The 27288-nt window shown below is 44.1% G+C and overlaps 1 protein-coding gene across 1 annotated transcript in view; it reads right to left on the minus strand.

Annotated features, from left to right (window-relative positions):
* RYR2 (ryanodine receptor 2) overlaps positions 1-27288 on the minus strand; it is a 3071198-nt gene that overhangs the window by 730334 nt on the left and 2313576 nt on the right. The window contains exon 73 of the mRNA XM_078648003.1: positions 9037-9140. Coding sequence (XP_078504129.1) covers positions 9037-9140 — 104 coding nt within the window. The remainder of the gene's footprint in view (positions 1-9036; positions 9141-27288) is intronic.

Raw genomic sequence — 27288 nt, forward strand, 5'->3', positions numbered from 1 at the left:
CCGTTTTTTATCGCATTTGCGATAAACCTTGCTAATAGCAAGGTTTATCTGCGATAAAAATCGCCGATGTGCGGCGATAATTTTTGTCTCTAAACAAGTTAGAGACAAAAATGATCGCTAGTTGTTGGTAATATGCCCCTTAATTCCTATGGATTTAGCAACCTCTGTTACCGGCCTCATCACAACTATGAGGGTCTGTGGGAATGAAGCCATTAGAAGGGGAAATAAGGATTCGCAATTTCTGTAGGTAGTCTACTAATTATTGACAGTATCTCTAACGAGTTATGTAAATATGTTGGGGTTTCTTCTGAGACTCACTGCAAGAGAGTTCCCCTTGTTGCTTTACTTCAGGCAAGACAATTCATTGAGGGACTTGGTATCCTAATTACTTATACTTGTTCACCCTAAAAATGTTGTTGCATCACAGTCTTTGTGTGGCTCCTTATTTACAATGACTCAATTGACAGAAATGTTAAAGGGACCCTTGTATATAGAAAATTCTATTTGTTATTGTTTTGTGTTTTATGGATTGTAATCTGGAATAAACTATTTAAATGGCAATGAGTCCCTGACGTGAGAACAACTAGTCCATAATAAACCATACTCAGCCCTTGAATCAGCTACTAGTATCGTTCCAGAATGACTGTAACACAGGATGGGAATGGATGCCTTAAACAAAAGACATTGCACTTGTTAAAATTGACCAAGCACCATGGGGCATATTAACAAGGGCATTATCTTTGCTTTTTTGGCTTTAAAAGCCAAAAAAGTGGAGATAATCTTTTCCCCCTATTTACAAGTGGGTGCTAACATGCATTTGCGCATGTAAGCACCCTTTGCAGCTCTAATGAGATGCAAAGTGGGCGTCACTGGGCAGTACAACCTTGCAAATATCGCTGATGTGCACATCGCAATATTTACAAGGTTGCCCCAGCATTTAAGCAGATGTTAGTTTTTGGAGAAAACCGCTGTTTTTGCCAAAAACTAACGTCTGCTAAAATGCCGACTTATCTATCCCTGGCATTGGGAGTGGATTATGCTGATACGACCACAGGGTCGTATCAGCAAGGTTATCGCCATTTTGCAGGGAACATCCATGGAAAACCAGCGTTGTTCCCTGCAAAACAGCGATTTCCCTGCTGTCGCTGGAATTCTTATCGCCCTGGAGAAACACTTTGTTAATAACACGCTACCAAGGCGATAAATTCCAGAGATAGACGGCGATAAATAAAAAAGCGCTAAGCGCGCGTTGCGCTATTTATCGCCGTACTTTGATGATATGCCCATATTCTCTGTTTCCTTTATCCATGTAGCATTGATGCTCGGTTTTCAATGTGGGTGCTGTGTGCAAATCAATTTGCAATGCGGGGGTGAGCATTTCTTCAGGGTGGCATGTGTCCCTGGTTTGCCCTATTAGAACAACTCCGACAAGTAAACCGTAAATGTGTTGATCTAATTTGGACAGCTTCCACAATTCCATCTCTGGCACTGGGAGAGTTCACGGAGTCTTGCCCATTACGCTTGGAGCACAGAGTTTCAGAAAAACTAAGTCAACCACCGCATGGCGGAGTTTTTCCTCAAACGTGGCTCACCAACCTTAAGTTGGAGACTGCAATCTAGAAAATTGAGCACTAGATTGCCCTACGGTGACATTTCTCAATGCGGGTGGTCAGGGAAGTTCACTACCGCCACATTGAGAAAGTGCCACCCATGTTGAGTAAGGTGCTGCTCGAGTAGAAAATCTACTTCAGCGGAAGAAAAAAGCAGTGCTCCCTGGTGTGCCACGTGGTGCCGTTCACACTGATTTTAAAGCGCAGGACAAGTTCTTTGCACTAAAAATCAGCAAGAGCAGCGCAACGCACCTAACTCTGCTGCTTGCGGAATCTTGCAGAGTTTTTAGGTTAATCCACTGAATTCCGCTGCATGAAACTCTGCAAGTTTTGCCCACCCCTAGAAATAGAAATAAATAATAAGCATTTGCAATGCAACGGTCTCGCCTTTGCCAAAGTTAGAGCTATTGGCATTGTAAATGACAACATTTTTATTTATGTGTTGGCTTTGAAAACAGATAAATAAATGGCATTGTCATTTACAATGCCAATAGCCTAATCTCTCGCAAATGCGACACCTATTGCATTTGGAGCCACACAAAACCGGATCACAAGCAGGCAACGGAGCCACACCAAAAGCGGATCACAAGCAGGCAACAGAGGCACACCAAAAGCGGATCACAAGCAGGCAACAGAGGCACACCAAAAGCAGATCACAAACAGGCAACAGAGGCACACGAAAAGCGGACTACAAGCAGGCAACAGAGGCACACGAAAACCCGATCACAAGCAGGCAACAGAGGCACACTAAAACCCAATCACAAGCAGGCAACAGAGGCGCACGAAAACCCGATCACAAGCAGGCAACAGAGGCACACGAAAACCCGATCACAAGCAGGCAACAGTGGCACACGAAAACCCGATCACAAGCAGGCAACAGTGGCATACGAAAACCCAATCACAAGCAGGCAACAGAGGCGCACGGAAACCCGATCACAAGCAGGCAACAGAGGCACACGAAAACAGCAGATGGGTGCAGAGTAATATTTGGAGGATTGAGCAAACGCACAGGCCCTTGTGAGTGAGAGGAGAAATAACCAGAATGGGCGGAAACCTTAAAACAAAGGGGAGGCTTCGGTAACTGGGTTGGAAAACGCATTATTAATGTTATCAAAACCCTGCGCCCTGAATGTCAGACCCCCTGAAGGTGATAAAATACCAGGGAAACGCTAATGAATAGGGTCATTTAAAGGAATCCTGTATAAACACTGTGTGAAGCACAACCGTGTACAGGTGGATGTCCGTGAATAAGAGACATTCATTTTGTGATGAGGTACAAAACATCATACGCCCACATAAGTATGGCATGTACCACAACCATGCAACGTTGGGTCTGTGTGTTGTGAAAAGAGAAAAGCACTGAATGCATGTGGGGTTACAGGAATTATTAGCCTTCAAGGCCAAGACCAATACCAATTGGTACGCAGGACACAATTAAGCATAGCAGAAAGAGCAGGGAAGAGAGCAGTTAAAATAATCAAAACTTAGTCAATGGGCCGTGTGAATGTAAGTACTAATGCCGTGTTGTGTTTGTAATCTCGCGGTGTGACCCCTGGCAAATTAAGGTGGCAGTGCGGAGCGCGAGAACAGCTGGGCAAAATACCGGGAGGTCAGGGGACGTAGCAGATTGCCAAAACCATAAGCACTATGGAGGCCTAGCAGGAAAAATTAACTGAGACCTGTGCACAAATCAAAAGGGCAATCGAGGTTGGAAATAGACTCACCAGAAGCATCAAGATGACGACTGAGTAAATCAAAAGAGACTCCAGCAAGCAAGAAGGCGGGGCTTATATGGCTGACGTGCTGGAACAAGCCAGAGGGAAAAAAAAGACAAATGACGACGAATCAGTCGGCGGCAGGTGAAGTTCTGACAGCACATCCACGGTGAGGGCTGAGCACTAGTTGGCAGACTGTAAGGGACCTTCATGTTTGTCTATTATTGCGATAAACTAGTGTACGCATGAGTCCTTCTTCCATGGTTTTGCCCATTGAAGATACTTTCAATAAAGTTTTTGTTTAAATAAAAAGTTCCGATGTGGTTGCACCCTTTGAGGTAGTTGTTTCCCAGTCCTGTTTATTTGTTGGTGCAGGGAGGAAGTTTCCAGAGCGGACGAGCGCAGCAAGGGGCGAAAAAAACACACATCAGAACAGGAAGTTGGTTGGAGGCAATTTGAGCTACATTTTAGGAAGCATATGGTTACACCATGTGAATTTACGTAGTAGACACCTAATGCAGTGAGAACAAAGACATTTCTGTTAAAAAGAAAGCATTGTCCTTTTAAAAAAACCCTAGCGTTGATGAAACTGAAAGGTCTTCTGTGATTGCATTTAAACGAAAAGGAACGATTTAAGAACTATTTCGGAGCATTCCATTTATCTTAAGAAAGAGCAAGAAAAACAAGCTGCATTCCAATAACAAGAAAGTCATTAAAACAGCATGCCGACAGGCGCCCCACGCTGCTAAATAATAGCACCTCTCCCGGAAAGGACCTATAATTAACGCAGCAGGTCTTCCGGAGAGGAGCACTCAAATTGAATGAACGCGCAAAAGCTGTTCATGTGAAGCACGTTCACAGACCTGCTAGTGGGAAGCGCGTTCACAGACCAAAGTCTGCTCGCGCACTGGTCTGCATTACTTGGAAGGTATCACAACAAGCCATATTTGTGTGTACACTTCCATGCAGGTGAAGTGGTGTGCCTTTTTGTTCGTACCGGCTCACACAGTTTGCTACCTCTTACTTTTTGTTTGATCTCGATACTTGCACAAGTGCCACCATTGCCTATGTAACGTTTGTTCTTGTGTTTGAGTGTCCTCCATTTATTGCAGTATTATACCTCTACTTGTACTTTGTACGCTTTTGTAACCTGCACACATGTCACTTTTTCTTCTTGTAATGCACCGTTTGCTACCACTTGTACTTTGTTCACTCACGATTGTCACTTTTGCCTCATGTAATGTAACTTTTGCAATTTGTTAACTTGTATTGTTCTCTTATATCAGTTCTGTTCCTTTTGTAAAATGCTCTGACACCTTCGGGTACAGTCCACGCTATATTAAAACGCATAAATAAAAAAATACAATGGGCAGCTTGCTGCTTGAATGGGGAGGGGTGGGAGAGACCCGCACGCATTGTGGGCGATAACATTGCTGTGGTCTGCAGCTCGTGCCCCGCGGCGGCGTCTGCAGGCTTCACCGGGCTCTGGTCGGTGGGTGCTGCGCAGCTCGGCGGCACCTTCCTCATGTGGCTCTGCAGCCCAACATGGACACCTCTTCCCTGGCGCTGCCCTCCGACCACCAGCTGGACCAGCGGAACCGCGAGAAGCTGAAGAATGCCCGTGTGCAGGAGTAGGTGCGGCTGCGCCCCAGGCCAACGGCGCGGCGCAGACCTACGCAGTTGAGTGCACGCCTGGGGCAGGGGCAGCACTGCCCGGGGAGGGCCATGGCTGGGGGGGACTGGGGCAGGGGTGGAAGGTGGGAAGCACCCGGGGTGGAGGGCTGCCTATTATCAAGCTGCTGGGGTTGGAGTAAATATTCGGTAATAGTGTTAAACTGTATAGGGACACATGACACGTATGACAGGTGTCATGCACAGAATAACAGAGCAGTATTTAGTCAATTGTTTTGCATAGAGTGGACATCATCCCAAGGCATGTTTAAGTGCTTTACACAGGAAAGCATTTGTTTATCTCATGGGTTAGGCGACGAGTATATATAATGCATAGTAACTTAAAAAGGAGAGAAAAATACAATCATCTAAAAATGTCTAATTTGTATGTACAGTCATTTTTTCAGTACCAGCCAGTTAAAGGGTGAGGATGGGGCAGTCAGACGGGCATTATAGTTTATTGTTCTCAATATAAACGTGCGTAGCTGTAAGGGAGAGTGAAGGATGGGTTTGGTGGTGGTCTGGGCGGTGTGATTATATAATGTGACTAGTCTGTCCACACAGCCTGACACATGATGTGTGGCTGGGGCGTGTTACACAACACAGCACCAGGTAGGCCACGAAGCTCTAAACGCGAAGGCCTGTTTGGTTTCATGCTGCATTGCAATTTCGCACGTTCACACTGTTGACTCGAGCCAGCTGTGCACGCTTTGTGGCAGGCGCGTCTTACGTGCGCGTCCACAAACCAGAATCACCGCGCGTGCCCCGGTCTGTCTCCCTTGAGAGGCATCTCGACGACAATAGGTCTCGAGAGTGAGACCTAAAAAGGATGCAGTTTACAGCTCCAAAGATTGTAAGAGTGGGGATGCTACAATCTACAAATGTTCCTTGAATGTGAATATGAGTCAGTTACAGAGCTCCTTAAAATGTGTTTTATAGTGAAATAAACAATTGTTCAGATGATCCACATGTTTTTTGGGATGCTTCACCAATTAGTGCAGACAAATAAATATGAAAAGGAAATCGATGCTGGATTCCAACATTATTAGCTATCTAGTTTCCCTGTAAAGGGAAGTAAAGGGCAGAGTTGCAATGGGCATAATGAGTTTCTATTTCTGTATAATGTTGAAGTTTGCTAACAGTAATGCCACATATTCACAGTGTCTACATTTTTGCCAAAATGATGATGACACAGAACTATACCTAGGTACAAGTACTCTTGTTAAGGCCAAGCCATCATTGATACAGTATGATAGCTGGGATTCTGCAGTCCCTGTATAAATGCACATCTCTAATTTTTCATAATGGCCACCTAGTGAAGCACTCAGTCGCCGATTATAAAGAAAAGACATCAGAACTCGACTGTAATACGTTGTTGCAGTATGGTTTTGAAGTCACAATGCCTGCTGCCAGATTAAGTAGCCTAGGTGAAAGGCTGGTCAGGTCATGAAGTAGCTGTTTAAAGCAACAACAAAGAAACTGCCTTTTATTTCTTCTTCTCTTTTTTTCTAGCTTACAGTGACTGACAGAAAGAACATGATTAATTTAAGCATTCCGTACATAATTATAGAAAAGTTAGAATCTTTCTGCATGTTTCTAAACATTCTGAGTTACTGCAGATCTTTTTAAAAACAAACACTGACTTGTACCTAACTGTTCCTAATATCTTTTTGCACCAAATATCTAACAAGTTTTTGATATGTTCTATTTTTATTCTTCATGATTGCAAACAAGCTCTCTCTTTCTGATAGCGGTACAGACCTCGGCTTTAAGTGGCGTGTGGGAAAGGAGATGGTGTGACCATGTATTATATGGGATGAAGTACCCCTTGACGTACATAATAAGGATATTGCAAGTCACCTGGGCATTCCATAGCCTAATAAAGAAAATCTGCCTTCAGTCTTTTTCATCTGTATGGTTATGGAAATCCTCTGTGACTTGCAATAGCCTTATATTGTGTGGCAGTGGGCACTTTCTACCTTATATAGTGCGCATTCTGTGATAAATAATCCTCCCTCATGGCTACAATGAATTAGTAGATGGGGCTAGACAAGGGAGAGTTTGAAAGCAATAGTAATTCCTCTGTAATGCCAAATTGTAATTAGTAAATGGAGAAGAGGACGTGAACACAGATATGGCCATATTCACAGATATCTCTTTATGTTTGTGTGGAACTGCAGAAGGATAGACAGATATTAATAGACTAAACAACATAAAGAGCATTGAATTGAAGAAAATACATCCATTCATTTTCTCTAATGAGGGGTAGAAAAGGGACACCCCATTTTGCCTATTGGCACATAGTCCAACAGTGTGTAGGGATTTTCCCTTGGTCTGCAACTAAAGGTACTGTAAAATGTCCATGAATACATATACATTTGAGTCATCTCTATAAGAAGAACACTAAATCCCATAAAGTCATGCTTTCAAGATTTCTCTTCAATGGACTAATGTTCAAAGCCCTTCATAGATATATTGCAAGGTGATTCATCCACCAACATAATTTCAACTGGCATTGTACATGGACAATTAAGTAAAGCTGTTACCTAAAAGCACAATACTTGGTAAAGCCTAACATTGTGCTATCTTTACACAGATCACATACCAATGGATGTGACCTGCATCACACACTTCACCATCCCATGATTGACTTTGTTTGCAGCTTCTCTACAAATGTCCCTTGCACCAAATACTTCAACATAACCTTGGCTCAACTCACTAGAACCCACTGGCAGACCGTTATTAATATGCAGATATCTTTAAGGGCACACTAAACAGTATACCTTATGTACCATCTCTTGCACATTTCTTATTTAATTTATGGAACAATTCCACTAGATTTACAGAAACTACCTTACACCAACCTGGAGTGTTGCAGTTTTTTTCCAAATGTTTCACAGAGTTAGTTGAATAAAGTAACTTCAGTGCCAGCTTCCTAATATGGCATGATGAGCCAATAAAGAAAAATACCAACCTTAAATATTTCCCAGCAGGTTTGCTTAAGGTTTTAGGAGGCCATTTTGACCTCTGACAGCGGCTTGACAACCTGCTAGGCCAATGAAGGATTTGGCCTCACATCCCTTGTTGGAGGAATGCCTATCACATTGTGAGATCACTATCTGTGCGCAAGGCAGAGGTAAATATAACTGATGCTCTGGGAGTTTTCTCCCAGGATATGGGAATCATTTATATTGATTTCTGTTTGGGCCCCCCAGACGTTTTTTGAGCATTCCTAAAATGGCAAACTTTATGTTGGAAGGATTGCCATTTATAGGATGGGCCCTCTGATGTACATTGAATGAAGGTGCTGTGGTAGGAAAGGCAAATGTATTCAGCGGTAGACACTACTGAGTCTCTGCCAGCAGAAACCTGATGCTTGGAACACCTCTAAATAAAGCAGATACATTGTGGGTTTGATGGGGCAAGAGATTGCCAATTAACATTAAGGCTTCCATTTCACCAAACTCGGAAAAAAAAGCCTTACTAAAATATTGGCTGCCAACGGTGTATAACTTACTGACCCTCTAATGAGCTACATATTGTATTTGTATATCTGTGTTCTAATATCCCTGAGGTGCTTCTGTAAAAAATCGATAATGATTGCCTTTGCAAGCCTTTGGCAAAATGGCTATTTGCCCAATGTAAATTAGACACTGTCAATGTAGTTTAAAAGCTTATAAAATACCAACACCATGGGTACATTATCAAATTCTTGCACTTAATCATATCTCCCAGTCAGAATTAAGTAAGATCAAAGAGGAAGTAGTCCATGCTTGATCACAAGAATTTTGGAACAGATTTGCCTGGCAATCTCAATATGATGTACCCATACTTTAAATACACATAAAAAGTGACCTGTTATTTTTTGGATAGATGTTTTTGCCACTGTGCCGGTGGTCACTATGGGGAACTGTGCAAAATTTGGTCAGAATATTATAGGGTGATGACTTTACCTTACTTTGAATATGCATGTGATAAAAGTAGCAAAAGTAAAGCTTCAACAATACCTTTAGAAAATGATGGCTGCTTAGAACACCTACCATTTTTCTGTCAAAGCAGTTCTACTAAACAATAAAATTAATTGATGAAGAGGATCAAATCTTTTAATTGCTTCATCTTCCTCTGGCAGTTCCTTCACTGGCCTCTGTGATAAAAAAAACAAGCAATCATATGGTCATAATACAGCGCTTTTAAAAGCATGAAATGATTGTAGATGAAAAGAAAAAAGGTTTGAATACATGAATGTATCTGAGTCACTGGTAACTATTCATGCCACATTCCAGTCCATTGCTGTTTTCCACCTGGCCATTGCAGGCAGGAATGAGTCACATGCAAACCATGGGCTAATAAAAATTCAAACATAAGTTATTTTTGTGTGTCTTAACAATTTTGTTCTTCAAGCAAGCTGGCACTTATTCGACAATGAAAACCAGAAGTGACCAAAAGCACAAGTTACTTACCTTTGGTAATGATATATCTGCAAGAAACTAAGAAACAGTAGTTAGTGTTAGATTCCTTACCTTAGAATATCCCCAGGCGTCAGACTGGATCCGGAAAGTTTTCGTCAGCAGTACCCCTGTGCGTCGCTAGGCGTCATCTGCGGCTCCCCATCCGTCGTCGGCGTTGTGATCGCCGGGATGACGTCGTTGGAGTAATTAGACGCCACTCTCACGTGCTGACGTCAGTTCTGTACATAGCTTTCCGCGCCAGGAACTCAGAGCCATGATAGAAACCGACACTGGTGCCATGAAACTAGGGCCCTGAAAGGGATGACCTTAACCCTAGATACCGGTGCGCAGAAACGGGGAGGATGGGTAGGGCGGAAAGGAATCTAACACTAACTACTGTTTCTTACAGATATATCATTACTGAAGGTAAGTAACGTGTGCATCTGAAAGAAACAGGTCAGTGTTAGATTCCTTACCATAGAATAGATACCCCAGCAATACCAACCCCGGTGGTGGGTCTGCGAACCAAGATCACACCAGAAAGTCCTGGAGAACGGAACGGCCGAAAAAGCCATCTCTCCGGACTTGGCTGTCCAGGCAGTAGTGTCTAGCAAATGTGTGCAGTGAGGCCCACGTAGCTGCCTGGCAGATGTCCTGCAAGGGGACTCCCCGACCCAGGGCAGTAGTAGCTACCATGGCCCGAGTGGAATGGGCGTGCAGCCCAACAGGAGGCTCCTTTTTCACCAAGGAGTAGCAAACCATGAGGCACAAGACGACCCACAGAGAGATGGTCCGTTGGTGCACCGCCCATCCCTTCTTAGAGCCCATGTAACCAACAAAGAGCTGGTCGTCCACCCGGAACTGGCGTGTGCGATCTAGATAGAAGGAGAGCAAATGTTTTGGTACCAGGCGGTGGAGCCTCTTCCTCTTTCGAGGGATGCGGAGGCGGAAAGAAGGTGGGCAAGGTGATGGACTGCCCAATGTGAAAGGCTGTGACTACCTTGGGCAGGAAAGAAGGATGAGTCATCAGAACAACTTTGTCCGGATGGACAGAGAGGAAAGGAGGTTTTGAAGATAGAGCCTGGAGCTCACTCACTCTCCTGGCAGAGGTGATGGCAACCAGGAATGCAGTTTTAAGAGTCAGAAGACGAAGAGGACAGTTATGAAGTGGCTCAAAGGGAGCGCACATCAGATATGTTAGAACAAGATTCAAGTACCACTGAGGCATCACGAAGGGAACAGAAGGAAACATGTGTGTGATGCCTTTCAAGAATCTATTTACAACAGGGGACTTGAAAAGAGAAGGCTGATCAGGAAGCCGTAAGAAGGCTGAAATGGCTGAGAGCATTAGCCCTTGATAGTGTCCAGAGCAGAGCCCTGCTGTGCAAGAGAAAGAAGGAAGAGGAGAACCTCTAAAAGGGGGACAGAGAGTGGATCAACAGCCTTTGCTGTGCACCATGCCACAAATGTGTTCCACCTGCATGCGTATACCATGTTTGTGCAGGGACACCTGGCTGCCAGTATCACATCGCAAACTTCAGGAGGCAAGTCAAATGGCCTCAACTGCTGGTGCTCAATCTCCACGCATGTAGGTTCAGACTGGACAGGTTCAGGTGGAGGACCGTCCCCTACTGCTGCGACAGAAGGTCCTCCTGAAGAGGCAGGCGAATCAGGGGATCAACTAACATGCTGAGTAGCTCGGGATACCAGTATCTTCGTGCCCAGTCTGGAGCTACAAGGATGACTTGGACCCGGTCTCGCCTGATCTTCTTTAGCACTCTGAGCAGAAGTGGTATAGGCGGAAAGGCATACAACAGACCGCAGCTCCACTCGCGACTAAATGCGTAGCCGAGCGAGTGCCGCCTTGGAAATTCCAACGCGCAGAACTGATGACATTGCGCGTTCTCTTCGGTGGTGAATAGATCTATCCAAGGCTCTCCCCACTGCTGAAAGAGACCTTGCGCCACGTCCGAGTTCACACGCCATTCGTGATCCATCATGCACCGGCGACTGAGTTTGTCCGCCTTGGCTTTCAGGGTACCTTCCAGGTGTTGAACCACCAGGGTGACGCCCTGGTGTTCCAGCCTTTGCCCGAGAAGCAGAGCATCCTGGCAAAGGGTCCACGACCCCACCCCGCCCTGTTTGTTGCAGTACCATGAGACGGTGGTGTTGTCCATGAACACCTGCACTACACTTCCCCGGATAGAGGGAAGGAATGCCTTCAGTGGAAGTCGGATCGCCCGCAGCTCCAGAAGGTTGATATGGAGCCGGGACTCCGCCAGGGACCAAAGGCCTCTGATGTCCCTCTCTCCCATGTGGCCCCCCATCCCAGGAGGGATGCATCCGTCACCACTACAAGCTCTGGTTAGGGTAGGGAGAGAGATCTGCCGCTGACCCAACCGTGGTTCGTGAGCCACCAGTGCAACTGACTCGCAGTGCCCTCCGAGATCAGGACGTGGTCGGACAGATTCGCCTGATGTTGTACCCACTGAAATTTCAAGTCCCACTGCAGAGTCCGCATCCTCCACATGGTGTGATGCACCAGAAGGATGCAGGAGGCCATCAGCCCCAGGAGCCGCAGCGTCAACCTGACCGAAACTCGGGATAAAGGCTGAAAGATCAAAATCAGAGCCTGAATATCCCGAACCCACTGTTCGGGGGAAAAACCCGAAACTGCGCCGAGTCCAGAACCGCTCTGATGAAAAGGAGCTTCTGAAAGGGGCACGGGTGTGACTTCGGCATGTTGATGGAGAACCCCAACGAGTGCAGGAGGTCGGCCGTAGTCTGGAGGTGGGAGACGACTGTCTGGGGCGAGCCCGCCTCCAACAACCAGTCGTTGAGATAGGGGAAGACTGAAAACCCCTTATCTGCGCAGATGAGCTGCGACCACCGCCATCACTTTCGTGAACACCCGAGGGGCGCTGGTAAGTCCGAAGGGGAGCAGGGTAAACTGAAAGTGCTCGTGGCCTACCGTGAACCGCATGTAGCGCCGGTGGGGCGGCAGGACGGGGATGTGGAAATACGCGTCCTGCAAGTCCAACGCTACCATCCAGTCTCCTGGCGCCAGGGCAGCAAGGACCTGAGCCAAAGTCAGCATCTTTAACTTCTACTTCCGGAGGAAGCCGTTGATGCTCCGTAGGTCCAAGCTAGGGCGTACGCCTCCCTTGCCCTTCTTGGGTACCAGAAAGTAGTGGGAATAGCAACCACGTCCTACTTATGGCCCATGAACGCGCTCAATGGCCCCCTTGGCCAAGAGGGCCATACCTTCCTCCTGCAGAAGTTTCAAGTGATCCCCCGACATGCAGTGGTACTGCGGTGGCATGGCTGGAGGGGTCACCTCAAAGGGGAAGGAGTAGCCCATTCTGACGATTTGCAGCATCCACCTGTCCGACGTGATGGTGCGCCAGTGGAGGAGGTGATGGCAAACCCTGCCCCCCACTGGCGTCGAATGGGCCTGAAATGCCGGACTAGGAATGCTTAGAGGTAGATGCTGCGGGAGCAGATGTGGACTGACCCTGCCGTTGTCCCTCGGCACCGCCACGACGGTAACCACGTCTGTGACCTCGTTGAGACTGTTTCTGCGGCCTGTGGCTGGCTGGACGAGTGGGGGCGCCCCTTCCTTGGCCATGAAAGGGGCGAAAAGTGGAAGTTTGCTGGCACTGGCCTAAGCCCAATGACTTGGCCGTAGCCCTGGAGTCCATGAAACGTTCCAGTGCACTATCCACTTTGCCGCCAAAAAGGCGGTGGCCCTCGAAGGGCATGTCCATGATCGAGGCCTGGACATCCCCCGAAAAGTTGGCGGACCTCAGCCAGGCGTGGCGGTAAACCGCCACTGTTGTTGCGATCGCCCTACCCAGCGAGTCTGTGGTGTGGAGTCCACACCGTATTAAGTAGCGTGCTGCATCCCACCCTACCGCCAGGGCTTGGGTGAGCTTTGCCTGGACCTCCTCTGGTCACTGAGGCTGCACTTCTGCAACCCTATCCCACAAGGAGTGGGTGTAACGGCCCAAAAGGCAGGCAGTGTTGACAGATAGCAGCCACAAACTCAAGGAGGAGAACAGTTTGTTCCCAAACTGATTGTACCTTTTGGATTCCCGATCCAGAAGAGCGGTCGGGAATGCGGTTTGGGACTTGGAGGCCTGGATTACCAGGCTCTCAGGGTGGGGTGAATGGACAGGAAGCAAGGGTCGCCCGGAGCCGGGCGGTGGCGTCGGGCCAAAGCACCCGACAGCGCCGGGGTCGGAGCCGCCGGCCGGCTAGGGCTCCCCGACGGACCCGCGGGCCCGAAGGCACCTGGACAGGGTCCGACGGAGGGAAGTGAGTCCTCATGGCCAGGAGGAAGTCACGTATCTCCTCCGGCGTCGCGTGCAGCCCAGGGACCGGCAATTGTGGGGCTGGATGCGGCGCTTGCGGCTCTGGCAGAGCCGCATGGGCTGTGTCGCCCAAACCCCCGGCCGCGTTGCGCGAGCGTCGGGGGGAGTCGGAAGAGCGATGACGTCTCTTCGACTTCTTTTTCAAATGCCTCGACTTACCTGAGGACTTGAAGCCGAAGAGTGGTGATGACTCGTCGAGCGGCGATGACTGCGGCTCCGCGACCGGTCCCTCGACTTCCTCCTAGACCGGAAACCTCAAGCGGCACTGAGCCGACTGCCGGAGCTCGAGCTGCTTGCGGGACCACTCCCGTCTAGCCTTCGAGGTCAAGGCCCGGCAGTCGGGGCACGACTTGTCATCGTGGTCGGCCCCGAGACAGTAAAGGCACCGACGGTGGGGGTCGGTCACCGACATCAAACGGTGACAGTCCTTGCGAGGTTTAAGCCCAGGCATCCCTATTGGCACCGAGAGTCAAAGGTCGACACGAGAAGTGATCAAAATGGATAAAAAAGTTAGTCAAAAAATGAGTAAGAGTACTGCTCTTCCCGGATCTGCGCTTGCGGGGAAAAAAGAGGAACTGACGTCAGCGCGCGAGGGCGGTGTCTAAGTATTCCGACGACGTCATCCCGGCGATCACGACGCCGACGACAGATGTGGAGCCGCAGACGATGCCTAGCGACGCGCATGGAGACTGCTGACGAAAACTTTCCGGATCCAGTCTAACGCCTGGGGATATACTAAGGTAAGGAATCTAACACTAACATGTTTCTTTCAGATTCAAAATCATAAATGGGAATCTCATCACATTGAACGCATTGCGTAAACATCAGTTCAATATTATTTTGTGTGGAAAGAAGTATTGTAATAATACATCATGTAGAGGACAAATAGTCAGGTGCGTGATCTGAAGGGACATGGTTGCCTAAATTAAATGGTCACATGCCCTTTGCCCACATCCTCTCTCCAACACATGCTCCTGTTTAAAGTCTCGAGGTTCATGAAAAGGGATTTGTTGATTCCAAGAAAGATTCCCACTGCCATGACAATTAAGCTGGCACTGCCCTTTGCAAAGTGAGTCAACATGAACTAGATCAAGGATAGGCATTGTAACACAAGCACCAAAGGGAGGAGACTCAGTCCTTCCATCCTTCAAACAGTTGTACATGATGAAGAATAATTAGAGGTGCATTAAGAAACATTAATTTCCTCACCTAGCTTGGAAAATACAGTATAGAGGTCAGGAGAAGAAGATGGAAAGTCTGGTCAGTGCAATGATGTACTGAAGAGTTCCCATGCTCTCATGGTTGTTTATACCTGGATAGATCAGGTCATTTGAAAATCATTCCTTCCTATAACGTGGTTCACATCACCAATAGGGTTTGACATTATTGGAATCATTTTCATATTTATATTTCCACTAGTTTCCAGATAAGTCATATCAGAGTAGAAGCACTGTTCCTGAGTAAAGAACACTCTAGAAAGTTCACCCTGGACATAACAGTTGACCATCATTGACAAGATATATGACACATTGTTCAATGTTGAGATCAACATGGAATGTATTGAGCTCAAGATAAACATGGTCACCTAAATGGATATCCAGGTTAATGTACAGTTCTTAAACATGTGAGAAAATAGAAGCAAAAATAATATAGTTTGTATCTTTTTGATCACCAGGTGATCAAATCCCATAGTTAAAGTGTATATTGGAGTCAAAGATAGATGAATGGACACAAATAGATGCCCATGCTAAGTGCCCTGTTGAATTATCATTGGAAAAAAGTACAATAATTCTTACCAATAAAAAAATGTTTTGTCAAGGTCAGTGGACAAAACTCTAATCCTAATAAGGCCACCAGCATAAGATCTTTCATTGCTTTTCAACCTTTGTGTATCATCAAATGAAGTAATGTAAAGCCTTAATGCGATGGTGGCAAACAAAGAAAATACATTTTTTTAAAAGACAGAGTGCAGTCACGCAAATGAGCTTCTGAGATGCATAAAATTAATGTCCGCATAGATACACATGTATTCCCTAATCACCTACAGCCATTTGCTCACACAACATCCTGCTCACCTACTCAGCCACTCACCTTTTTCACCTTTTTCACTCAGCCCACCCAATTTCTTGATAAGCACACACACACACACACACACACTGGGAGGGAAGATGTGTCTGTGAGCTAGAATTCTTATTCATGAGTATTTGAGTGTGATTTAATGTGGGTGTTTGAGTTTATGAATGTGTGAGTATGCATGCTTAGGTATGTTTGTGCGTCCATCAATTCTGTGTTACTGAAAGTGTTTACCTGTGTGATTGTGAATTCTTTTTGTATGTGTTTGTGCCTGTGTATGAGGTTCCGAAGGAGATCTTAAAGTGGATTATGGGGAGTGAAATTCAAACAAAATATCGAGTTGGCAATGTCGACTTACACAAATATCAAGTTGGAAATATTGTGACACAGAAATGTTGTCAGCAAGAATATTGTGGTCAAGAATATCGAATTAAGGTAAGAAATATTATTTTCAAAAATATAGAAGTTATTATTATCGTTCGCAAAAATATAGTTGTTTAAAATAATGATTTTTTTATATAGTGTTATGTATTTTAGGTCATATTTTAAATGTATGTGATGTATGCTTTTTTGTATAAGTAGTGGGGGTACAGTAATCTTACCCGACTAGCGCCCAAAACAAATTTTTACGTGGAATCATAGGCCTTCCAATGTCTACCCCCTTGATTCCCCTTTTTTATGACCTGGGATCTCAACGTTTGGAAGACATGGCACGGTATAGACCGGTTGCATACTGGAGGAGATTGTGGGTTACCCCAGAACTCTCCCAGTACGCACGGGCATTCCTTGACGTCAGAGTTGCTGACAAAGCAAACAAAATCCCTTGGATGAGGGAGGCAAGGGCAACATATACCGCTATGGGTCTATCCAGTCTGTGGGATGATCCAATAGCCAATACGTTCCCACCTAGGAAAACTTTTAGAGAACTTTATTGGAGCATGGTTTCAATTAAAAGATTTGGTCGTTGTACCGGTCCCTCATTAACTGCAGACTTTTTGGAACTAAAACATTCAACTGCTCTAGAGGGGTATTGGGATTGTATTACCGTTCCGAGATAGGAAGAGATACCACAAGTTTAGGGTGGGAACTTTACCTATCAACTCCTTTACTGCCAAATGGAGTGGAGGATATAACCCCAGTTGTCCTTTTTGCCCAACTCAACGGGAAAGTATTGGTCATATCCTATTTATCTGTCCCGAATACAAAGTTCCAAGGCAAGCATGGCTAAAACCTATTTGTTTGCAGTTAGGCCTTAAAACAGGTTGTGAGTCTCTAAGGATTTTAAAAACTAATAGCTCCCAGCCTGTGGTTATAGCTGTTGCGAAGTTTCTGCACTGGATGTGGATAATCAGAGCTCGGAAATCATGTTTACAATGATTATTTGTGTACTATTTTAAAAAAAGAAAAAAAAATCATATACTATGATCATGCTACCCTAATATCATATATAGATACACACTGTACATAACCTTCTGAATTTCTTATCATGTTTTAAAAAAATGTATAACATTTAAAGTGTATTAAATTGATGTCAAAATGTATGTCAAATGTTGTTTAATGTGCTTAATTTATTTTTTTAATTAGTAGTTGGACGGATGACAATTTGATATATCGCCCTGATGTTATTTTGTACTATGAAATTTGCTACATGATAAGTTACCCAATTGGTTTTAAAGCTGTTACGTTTTTATAATGTTGTCTTTTATGATTTCTAAATCGAAATAAAGACTTTTTGAATTGAATTGTATAAGTAGTGTTTATGTTTATTAATACATGGGTTATATTTTTAGTAGTTATTTTTGTTATTTTAAGAAAAGTTTGCGTTTTGTAGTTCCGTAGCGGGTTGTGGGTTTATAGGGGAATAGGGTGGGAAGTATTTTAATTATAATAAATTAATGATTATTTTTTATTTATTAATAATTATTTAATTGAGTTTTTATAGTGTTAATTGTGGGAAGTAATTTATTTGTAATTCATTATTAATTGGTTGTTAATTAATAATCATTTGTTAATTAATAACTAATTATGGTAATTGTGTGATTATTTTAAGGTGCAGGTTGTGGGGTTAATAGGGTAAAGGGTGGGAAACATGTATTTGTAATTAATTATTAATTAGATGTTATTTAATGTTAATCAATTAATTGTTAAATAATTATGGTAATTGTGTAGTTTTGTTAGGTGCTGCTTGTGGGGTGTATATGAGTAAAGATGGGGAAGCAATTTATGTTTAAATAATTAATAATTAGTTGCTAATTTATGATAATTAATTAATTGAAAATTAAATATGGAAATTGTATAATTAATTTTAGGTGAGGGTTGTGGATTTTATAGAGATAAAGGGTGGGAAGTAATTTATGTTTAATAATTAATAATTAGGTGAACATTGATATTCATTAATTAATTGATATTTCATAGGGTATTTGTTTCTCTTTTTTGTGTGTGGGTTTTACTTTTACAGGGGCACAGTGTAAGGAGTAAATTCATTTTGCTTACTTTATAGTTAGTTCTTAAATACTATTAGTTTTTTAATCGAAAATCCATTTTAATTGTGTAATTCATTTTCTTATAGTTTCATTTTAGCTGTTGGTTGGGGGGATTAGAGCGGTAAAGTGTGAGAAGTTTATCAATGTTTATGAATTTTAATTTGTGTTTTAATTAATATTATTGCTTAAATTGGTATTTAATTATGTTAACTAAGGAAATACATTTTTTGTTTTTAATTTAGATGTTGAGTGTGAATTGTGTGGTGTTTTAGGGTAGGAAAGGAACAAAGTAAATTCATACAATAATTAATGTTTTTATTTCTAAATAATTTCTAATGAAAAATATGTATTTGTTTGAAAATTCTTTTTTATTTTATTTAATATAATATGTGTAGGAATTTGGCATCAGTATTTAACATTATAATATGTATAATACCGCTTTTGGCCGCCATAAGTGTGGCAGGGTATTCTCAGACGTGAGTCCCTTGCTCACTTTGCCACTGGATTCAAGCAAGCCGGGCTGAAGAGGCTGTAATGCCAGAAACCGCTCTTCGGAAGCTTGTTTCCGGTCCAGGGAAGGCATGGCTTGGCAGTTCGGGCTGGACTGTTCCCATGAGGCACAGGGTCAGACTGATTTGCATATAGCCATGTCTGAACTGGGGTAGCAGAGTGGGCTAAAGAACGGTGATGGGTCAAACCCAGATCTTTTGACTGGGTGTGAGTGTTTGATTGGTTCAGATGCTCCGTCCATCACCACCCCCTTTTGGACCGCTTTTGGCCGCCATAAGTGTGGCAGAGTATGCTCAGACGTGAGTCCCTTGCTCACTTTGCCACTGGATTCAAGCAAGCCGGGCTGAAGACGGCTGTAATGCCAGAAACCGGTCCTCGGAAGCTTGTTTCCAGTCCAGGGAAGGCATGGCTTGGCAGTTCGGGCTGGACTGTTCCCATGAGGCACAGGGTCAGACTGATTTGCATATAGCCATGTCTGAACTAGGGTGGCAGAGTGGGCTAAAGAACGGTGATGGGTCAAACCCAGATCTTTTGACTGGGTGTGAGTGTTTGATTGGTTCAGATGCTCTGTCCATCACCACCCCCTTTTGTACCGCTTTTAGCCGCCATAAGTGTGGCAGGGTATGCTCAGACATGAGTCCCTTGCTCACTTTGCCACTGGATTCAAGCAAGCCGGGCTGAAGACGGCTGTAATGCCAGAAACCGGTCCTCGGAAGCTTGTTTCCGGTCCAGGGAAGGCATGGCTTGGCAGTTCGGGCTGGACTGTTCCCATGAGGCACAGGGTCAGACTGATTTGCATATAGCCTTGTCTGAACTAGGGTGGCAGAGTGGGCTAAAGAATGGTGATGGGTCAAACACAGATCTTTTGACTGGGTGTGAGTGTTTGATTGGTTCAGATGCTCCGTCCATCGCCACCCCCTTTTGTACCGCTTTTGCCCACCATAAGTGTGGCAGGGTATGCTCAGACGTGAGTCCCTTGCTCACTTTGCCACTGGATTCAAGCAAGCCGGGCTGAAGACGGCTGTAATGCCAGAAACCGGTCCTCGGAAGCTTGTTTCCAGTCCAGGGAAGGCATGGCTTGGCAGTTCGGGCTGGACTGTTCCCATGAGGCACAGGGTCAGACTGATTTGCATATAGCCATGTCTGAACTAGGGTAGCAGAGTGGGCTAAAGAACGGTGATGGGTCAAACCCAGATCTTTTGACTGGGTGTGAGTGTTTGATTGGTTCAGATGCTCTGTCCATCACCACCCCCTTTTGTACCGCTTTTAGCCGCCATAAGTGTGGCAGGGTATGCTCAGACATGAGTCCCTTGCTCACTTTGCCACTGGATTCAAGCAAGCCGGGCTGAAGACGGCTGTAATGCCAGAAACCGGTCCTCGGAAGCTTGTTTCCGGTCCAGGGAAGGCATGGCTTGGCAGTTCGGGCTGGACTGTTCCCATGAGGCACAGGGTCAGACTGATTTGCATATAGCCTTGTCTGAACTAGGGTGGCAGAGTGGGCTAAAGAATGGTGATGGGTCAAACACAGATCTTTTGACTGGGTGTGAGTGTTTGGTTGGTTCAGATGCTCCGTCCATCGCCACCCCCTTTTGTACCGCTTTTGCCCACCATAAGTGTGGCAGGGTATGCTCAGACGTGAGTCCCTTGCTCACTTTGCCACTGGATTCAAGCAAGCCGGGCTGAAGACGGCTGTAATGCCAGAAACCGGTCCTCGGAAGCTTGTTTCCGGTCCAGGGAAGGCATGGCTTGGCAGTTCGGGCTGGACTGTTCCCATGAGGCACAGGGTCAGACTGATTTGCATATAGCCATGTCTGAACTGGGGTGGCAGAGTGGGCTAAAAACGGTGATGGGTCAAACCCAGATCTTTTGACTGGGTGTGAGTGTTTGATTGGTTCAGATGCTCCGTCCATCACCACCCCCTTTTGTACCGTAAAATGTTTTATATTACATATATTTGTATTCGAATTTTTAACATATTTATACATTTTTAAAAGTATTTAGGTTTTAAAATATTTTGCCGTTGTTAATATTTTATTTGTTTTTAATTTTGAACTGACTGGTAATAGTATTTTTTATCTCTCCGTTATCCAAAAATTTCCCTACTATTACAATTATTGGAATGGGAATAGTAATTTTACCCCTTCGCTATCCAACACTTTCCCTACTGTTACACTCACTGGAGTGGGTATAGTAATTTTTACTCCTCCACTATCCAACACTTTCCCTACTGTTGCACTCACTGGAGTGGGAATAGTAATTTTTACCCCTCTGCTATCCAACTCTTCCCCTACTGCTGCACTCACTGGAGTGGGAAATGTCATTTTTAACCCTCCACTGTCCAACACTTTCCCTACTGTTGCACTGACAGGAGTGGGAAATTTAAGTTTGAAGTTTTTTTAATAGTTTAATGTTTTAATTTATAATAGAATATTTTTACTTAGATTTTATGTAGTTGGTATGTATATATATATATATACCTCGCTGTGTCTCTGGTAATCTTCGCAAACTGAGAGGAGAAGGATCTTCTTTGAAGTGGAGAGAGTGATTTTATATTTTGCGCGGTTCCTTTGACGCGCACCAGAGACCCTCCCGCAAGTGGCCGTGGATAGCATTGGAGAGAACTGATGGGTGCCGAGGAGTCGGATTAAGCCACGGCCCGCCACTGAAACCCCCAAGGCATGGAAAGCATCAGATAACATCAGGCATTGGAAGGTACGGAGAGATGCCGATACCCGACCTGTGCCTACGGATGCGGTACCTCTGAGGCTGTGGCAGAGAGTTTGGGTGTTTTTTGGCAGCCACAAGTTTTGTTAACAAGAACGTGAAGCCCCGCCACTGCATTTGGACTGCAAGCACGTTGTATGCTGGGACTGGTAGTCCCCAACACTGACGTAGGCAGAGACAATCCGGTGCAGGTGAGCCCGCCACCACTGGGAGGAGGAGCTTAAAAGGAATCCCTGCGTGGGTGTCTACACTGCTAACGGACTAGGCATTTGAAAAAGGCACAAGCCGAAACCGGTCATGCCATTGTTCCTGTAAATAAAGTTACCTGCCAAAACCTCGCTGTATCTTTGGTAATCTTCGCAAACTGAGAGGAGAAGGATCTTCTTAGAAGTGGAGAGAGTGATTTTATATTTTGCGCGGTTCTTTTGACGCGCAGCAGAGACCCTCCCGCAAGTGGCCGTGGATAGCATTGAAGAGAACTGATGGGTGCCGAGGAGTCGGATTAAGCCACGGCCCGCCACTGAAACCCCCGAGGCATGGAAAGCATCAGATAACATCAGGCATTGGAAGGTACGGAGAGATGCCGATACCCGACCTGTGCCTACGGATGCGGTACCTCTGAGGCTGTGGCAGAGAGTTTGGGTGTTTTTTGGCAGCCACAAGTTTTGTTAACAAGAACGTGAAGCCCCGCCACTGCATTTGGACTGCAAGCATGTTGTATGCTGGGACTGGTAGTCCCCAACACTGACGTAGGCAGAGACAATCCGATGCAGGTGAGCCCGCCACCACTGGGAGGAGGAGCTTAAAAGGAATCCCTGTGCGGGTGTCTACACTGCTAACGGACTAGGCATTTGAAGAAGGCACAAGCCGAAACCGGTCATGCCATTGTTCCTGTAAATAAAGTTACCTGCCAAAACCTCGCTGTATCTCAGGTAATCTTCGCAAACTGAGAGTAGAAGGATCTTCTTTGAAGTGGAGAGAGTGATTATATATATATATATATATATATATATATATATATATATATATATATATATATATCTTCAACCAAACTCTTCACCATTCCTCACCATTCGACAAGAGTTTCAACAGCACCAGAGAGAGTCCACAGGTAATTAAATTAAATCCAACGTGCATTATTTAGTACACCATAAGTGTGAGCGTGGATGGTCAATGCGTTTCGGCTACTGCCTTCAACTAGACCATAGAGTCCCGCTGTCTAGAACATCTATTTAAAGTGACATTGTGCATATAATCCCTTGTTTTTTTCAATTAAAAATAGACTAGACTGCTGGCCCGCATTCTGGTTATATAATTACATGTCTGTAAAGTACACAATCAATACATTTTTTTTTTAAGAATACTGTTCGCTGAAGTGCTATATGTGTTGGATCTGACCATATGTTTTGTAAAAATCCATTATAATTATATTTAAAAGATTTAATTGTCCTTATCACCCAGTTTGTATGTAGTAGCTCATTGAAAGAAAGTGCTAAGTACAATGTGCAAATTATGTTCTCGTATGTCCATTCTTTCTTTTCTTTGTCTTCTGAAGTAGAATTTCATTTCATTCAGTTACTAACAAGCTAAGGTCAGTAGAGGCATAGAAGGTTCTTCAATTTATTTGATCCCATCTACATCTCATTTATTAACACAATATATCATATTATATCTTCCTTTCTTTTTCCACTTTTTCATCTCTCTTTTTCTATTTTCCAGATTTTGCCACTCCATGTTTTATTTCTTCCTTTTAATGCCTTTCAAAGTCTTCTCTGGTCAATATTTATAGAATGTTCTTTTATGCTGTGAGAGTCCACCTCTTAACTCGTTGTTTTTGTTCATCTGTTTATTCTCGCTTTTACTCTTTTTTGTTGTCTTCTTATTACAAATGTACATGTAACTCAGCATCCACATTTTGACCAAATGGATTCTCTGTCCCAAGGGCTAGAATGAATCTTGATTCTGCTCTTCTAAGGTCTAGGGTTCTGTCCCTCCTCTTTCATTTTGCTTCACCATTTTTGCACCAAAGTATATTAATTCTTGGTTGTCTCCTGAGTGTTTTTCAAAGAAATGTTTTGCCATGAGATATGAAATATCTTTATTCTTTATCACTCTGAGGTGTTGAAGTATCTGTAATTTCAATTTATTGATGGTGCTCCCAACTTAAAGTTTCTTGCAGGGACATTCTAAAATATATATCACATACTTGGATTCGCATGTGATATGATCAGTGATCCGTTCCATCTTCCTATTCTGTAGTCAATATGATTGTGTATTTCGGCCATGTTCACAGGCTTTACATTTGGAACACTTTCAAAATCCAGGTGTAGTTAGCCACCCTGCTCTTCGTATCTCCAGATGACTGTGTGTTAGGAGGTCACCTAACAAAGCTGTTTTCCTGTGATTTTATGTGTTGCTGGTAGTTTCCTCCTCAATGATTCATTGAGCTTTAAAATACTTCAATGCTTCTTTAAGATGGTTCTTAGACTTTTGTTTTCAACATTAAAGTCCATGATTACGCCTGTTACATCATCTTCATCAGAGTTCTCATGGTCTTCCAATAATTCAAGTCTAGTTTTGTTAATTACCTTAATTTTGGCACTTTTGGTTACTCCGGATGGATAGCCCCTCATCAGGAATTGTGTGCTCATTTCATCTAGATTCCGCTCGATACCTGTGGTCTCAGAACAGTTCCTCTTTGCGCGAAGCATCTCTCCATATGGTATGCTCCACTTCAAATGTTGTGGATGTCCGCTATTTGCGAGGAGGATGCTGTTGCTGACAGTCGGTTTCCTATGCATGCTTGTGCATATTCTCTGATCTTGTTCAAATACTTCCACATCTAAGAATGTTACCTGCATTTTGCTGCATGTTGATGTGAAAGACAAGTTGTAATTAGTGTTGTCCAATGTCTGGATAAAGGTTTCAAGATCTGATGAGTCCCCTTCCCATGTCATGAAAAGGTCATCTATAAACCTCATCTAGGTTTTGATGTTTGATTTGTATCTGCTTTTCAGTATACCCTCTTTCCATACCGCCATTAGTAGGTTTGTGTATGTAGGGGGTAAAGATGTTCCCATTGCTGTGCCTTGTTTTTGGAGAAATATCTCTCAATTGAAAAGGAAGACATTATGTGTCAGACAATAATTCAACATCTCCATGATCATTTCTGAGTGCTCTAGAAAGCTTAATGATCTTGTTTTCAAAACCTGTCTGACTGCTGCTAATCTGCCCGTGAGAAGAATTCATGTGTACAAAGATGGTGACCATGGTGTGATGTTCATTCCAGTTGATATTTTGAATCTTTTTATAGAAGGCCATTGCATCTTTAAGATACAAGGGAAGTGATGTGACATATTCCATTAAAAAGACATCTATATAGTGGGACGTTTTCTCAAGAAGGGAGCCTATAGAACTCACTATCCGGCTCGCCGGCGTGTTGTTGAGTGACTTATGCACCTTTGGCAGAAAATAGATAGTTGCTGTTACCGGATGATCACTTTAAGGTACATATATTCTTCGAAGTCAATCAAGCCCCTTTCCTTCCATATTTCTAGCTGCATGTGATATTCTTTGGTCCATGACTCCATTGGATTTTTATGCAATTTTAGGTAATGCTTTTGGTTCCCCAGTTGTATGTTTTCCTCTGCAAAGTATTGTTCCAGATCGTGCACAATAATATTGAAGCCTTTGTCGGCAGACTTTATAATGATTTTCTGATTTTCTCTCAGATCTTTTAAAGCTTTTTGTTCTCCTGGAGTTAGGTACCATGATCTTTTATTGTTTTTTTCATTGATAATTGATTGATTTCTTCCACTACAATTTCTTGAAAAAGTTCCACCTTATTTCCTGGAGGGAGTTGTGGACAGAATTTCTATTGGACTTTTAATCCACTTTCTCCAACTTTGCATGTGATTATGCCTTCCCTCTGGTATATTTGTATGTCATTCTCTGTTCCTGGAATCGATGTTGGATCTGCATCTATGACATTGGCCCCTAATGTCCTCAGGGCTCTCAATGTTGTCAGATAATTTTGATTTAGTGGGGATATTTCAGTGGGCACCTGTTTTAGATTTCGTGCACTGGGAGTTTTTTCTTCATAATATTTCTTTAGATTTGCTTTAAGGCAGAACTTGTACAGGTCAATGCAGTGGGTTGGAATGTCCATGTTGGAATTTGGACAGAAGGTTAGTCCTTTATTCAGTAGGCTTATTTTGTCAGGATTCAGAGCCATGCTCGAGATGTTAATTACCAGGTCCTTTTGATGAGCCTTCCTTCTTATTTTTGCTTTTACTTTTCTTCTCCTCTATTGGGTCTTGCTCCTCCTCTTACTTCTTCGAGTTGGTGTTTGCTTTGTCCCCTTCCCCACGTCGTTCCCTTTCCTTTTCCTCGTCCTCGCTGTTGCGTCTCCATTTGTGCAAGCCTCATTTCCCCACAAAAATCCAGTTTGGGTAGGTTTGCTTCTTCTTCCGCGGAACTTAAATCCGAGCTATCGCATGCGCCCGTGGTGTCTTAGCCCGTGCATCTGTCCATTGCAGCTTTATTCCTTAGGGAGTCATACTTCCTCGCGAAGGTATATATGCAGCCGTTTGCATAATCAATACGATCGCGATTACATTTATTGGTCTACCTTTTCTCCACATCAATCTCATGTGTATTGATCTTTTTTTCCATTGTATCTATCAGTTCCTTCTTCTCGTCATTGTCTGGGAAAATATCCAGTTCTCCTTCCGGTTCTTTGACTTTTTGAAGTGTGGCCTCTAATTTACGTTCTGCATGTATAATTAAAGTTTTCATCAATTTCAGAGAGCATCCATCGGTGTCCATTTGCCACTGTTTTATCAAGTCTAGATATAAGTCGTTTAATGTGGGCATAATTAAAATTTGCAGGCCCTTAGCACTCTCTTAAATTCTATGTATTTTCCAAGGTTGTTTTTTCCCACCATTCGTTGACTTCGACTATTCTGGCTTGTTGTAGCTCTCTGATGGTATTTTGAATTGTTTTCCTCTCCCTTCTGTATATGTACTCCTGGGATTGGAATTGTCACTTGTTGCCATATTGTCATCTAGTAATTCATTGGCTCTCTGAGCTCGGCTCCTGCTCCTTTCGGCCATTTTTCCCATCTTTTTGCTGGGTCAATGGGGGTTTAAAAAGTAAATCTTTTGCTCGTACTCGTTGTACGTTGGTTTATAATGTTTCTTTTATTTACTTTTTTTTGTGGAATTACCTCTCCTTTGTATACTGATCTTATATGGTCAAGTATATTAATCCACCAAAATGCCACCTTTCCAATTGTGGAGCTCTTTTAATTGTTTCAGCGTGGTTGGAGCTTCGCAGGAGAGGCGGTCTTTGATCCAAACTACTGCAAACTCCCAAAGCTGTTACAGGCTATGGGGCTTTCGGCGAAGACAGAGTCAGCTGCGAAGCGTGCCTTCCTCGCTGCACCCGCAACGTGGTCGACTGTCCTTCACAATACCTCCCCTGTCTCCCGTACTCACCACCAAGCTTTCGCCGCCGCTGTCAGTCTCCGCCTCATTCCTTCACGTGGATTAGGTGATCAAGGATTGGATTGAGACTGTGCCCTTCTTCCAGAAGGCCCAATGGGTCAGGCACATGGCCCTGAACTGGATCCTTGCCTTGATTGGTAGCCAATGAAGGATCCTTAGTGCAGGTTTCGCAG

The sequence above is a fragment of the Lissotriton helveticus genome, chromosome 6 (genome assembly GCF_964261635.1).
Source record: "Lissotriton helveticus chromosome 6, aLisHel1.1, whole genome shotgun sequence".
NCBI lineage: Eukaryota > Metazoa > Chordata > Amphibia > Caudata > Salamandridae > Lissotriton > Lissotriton helveticus.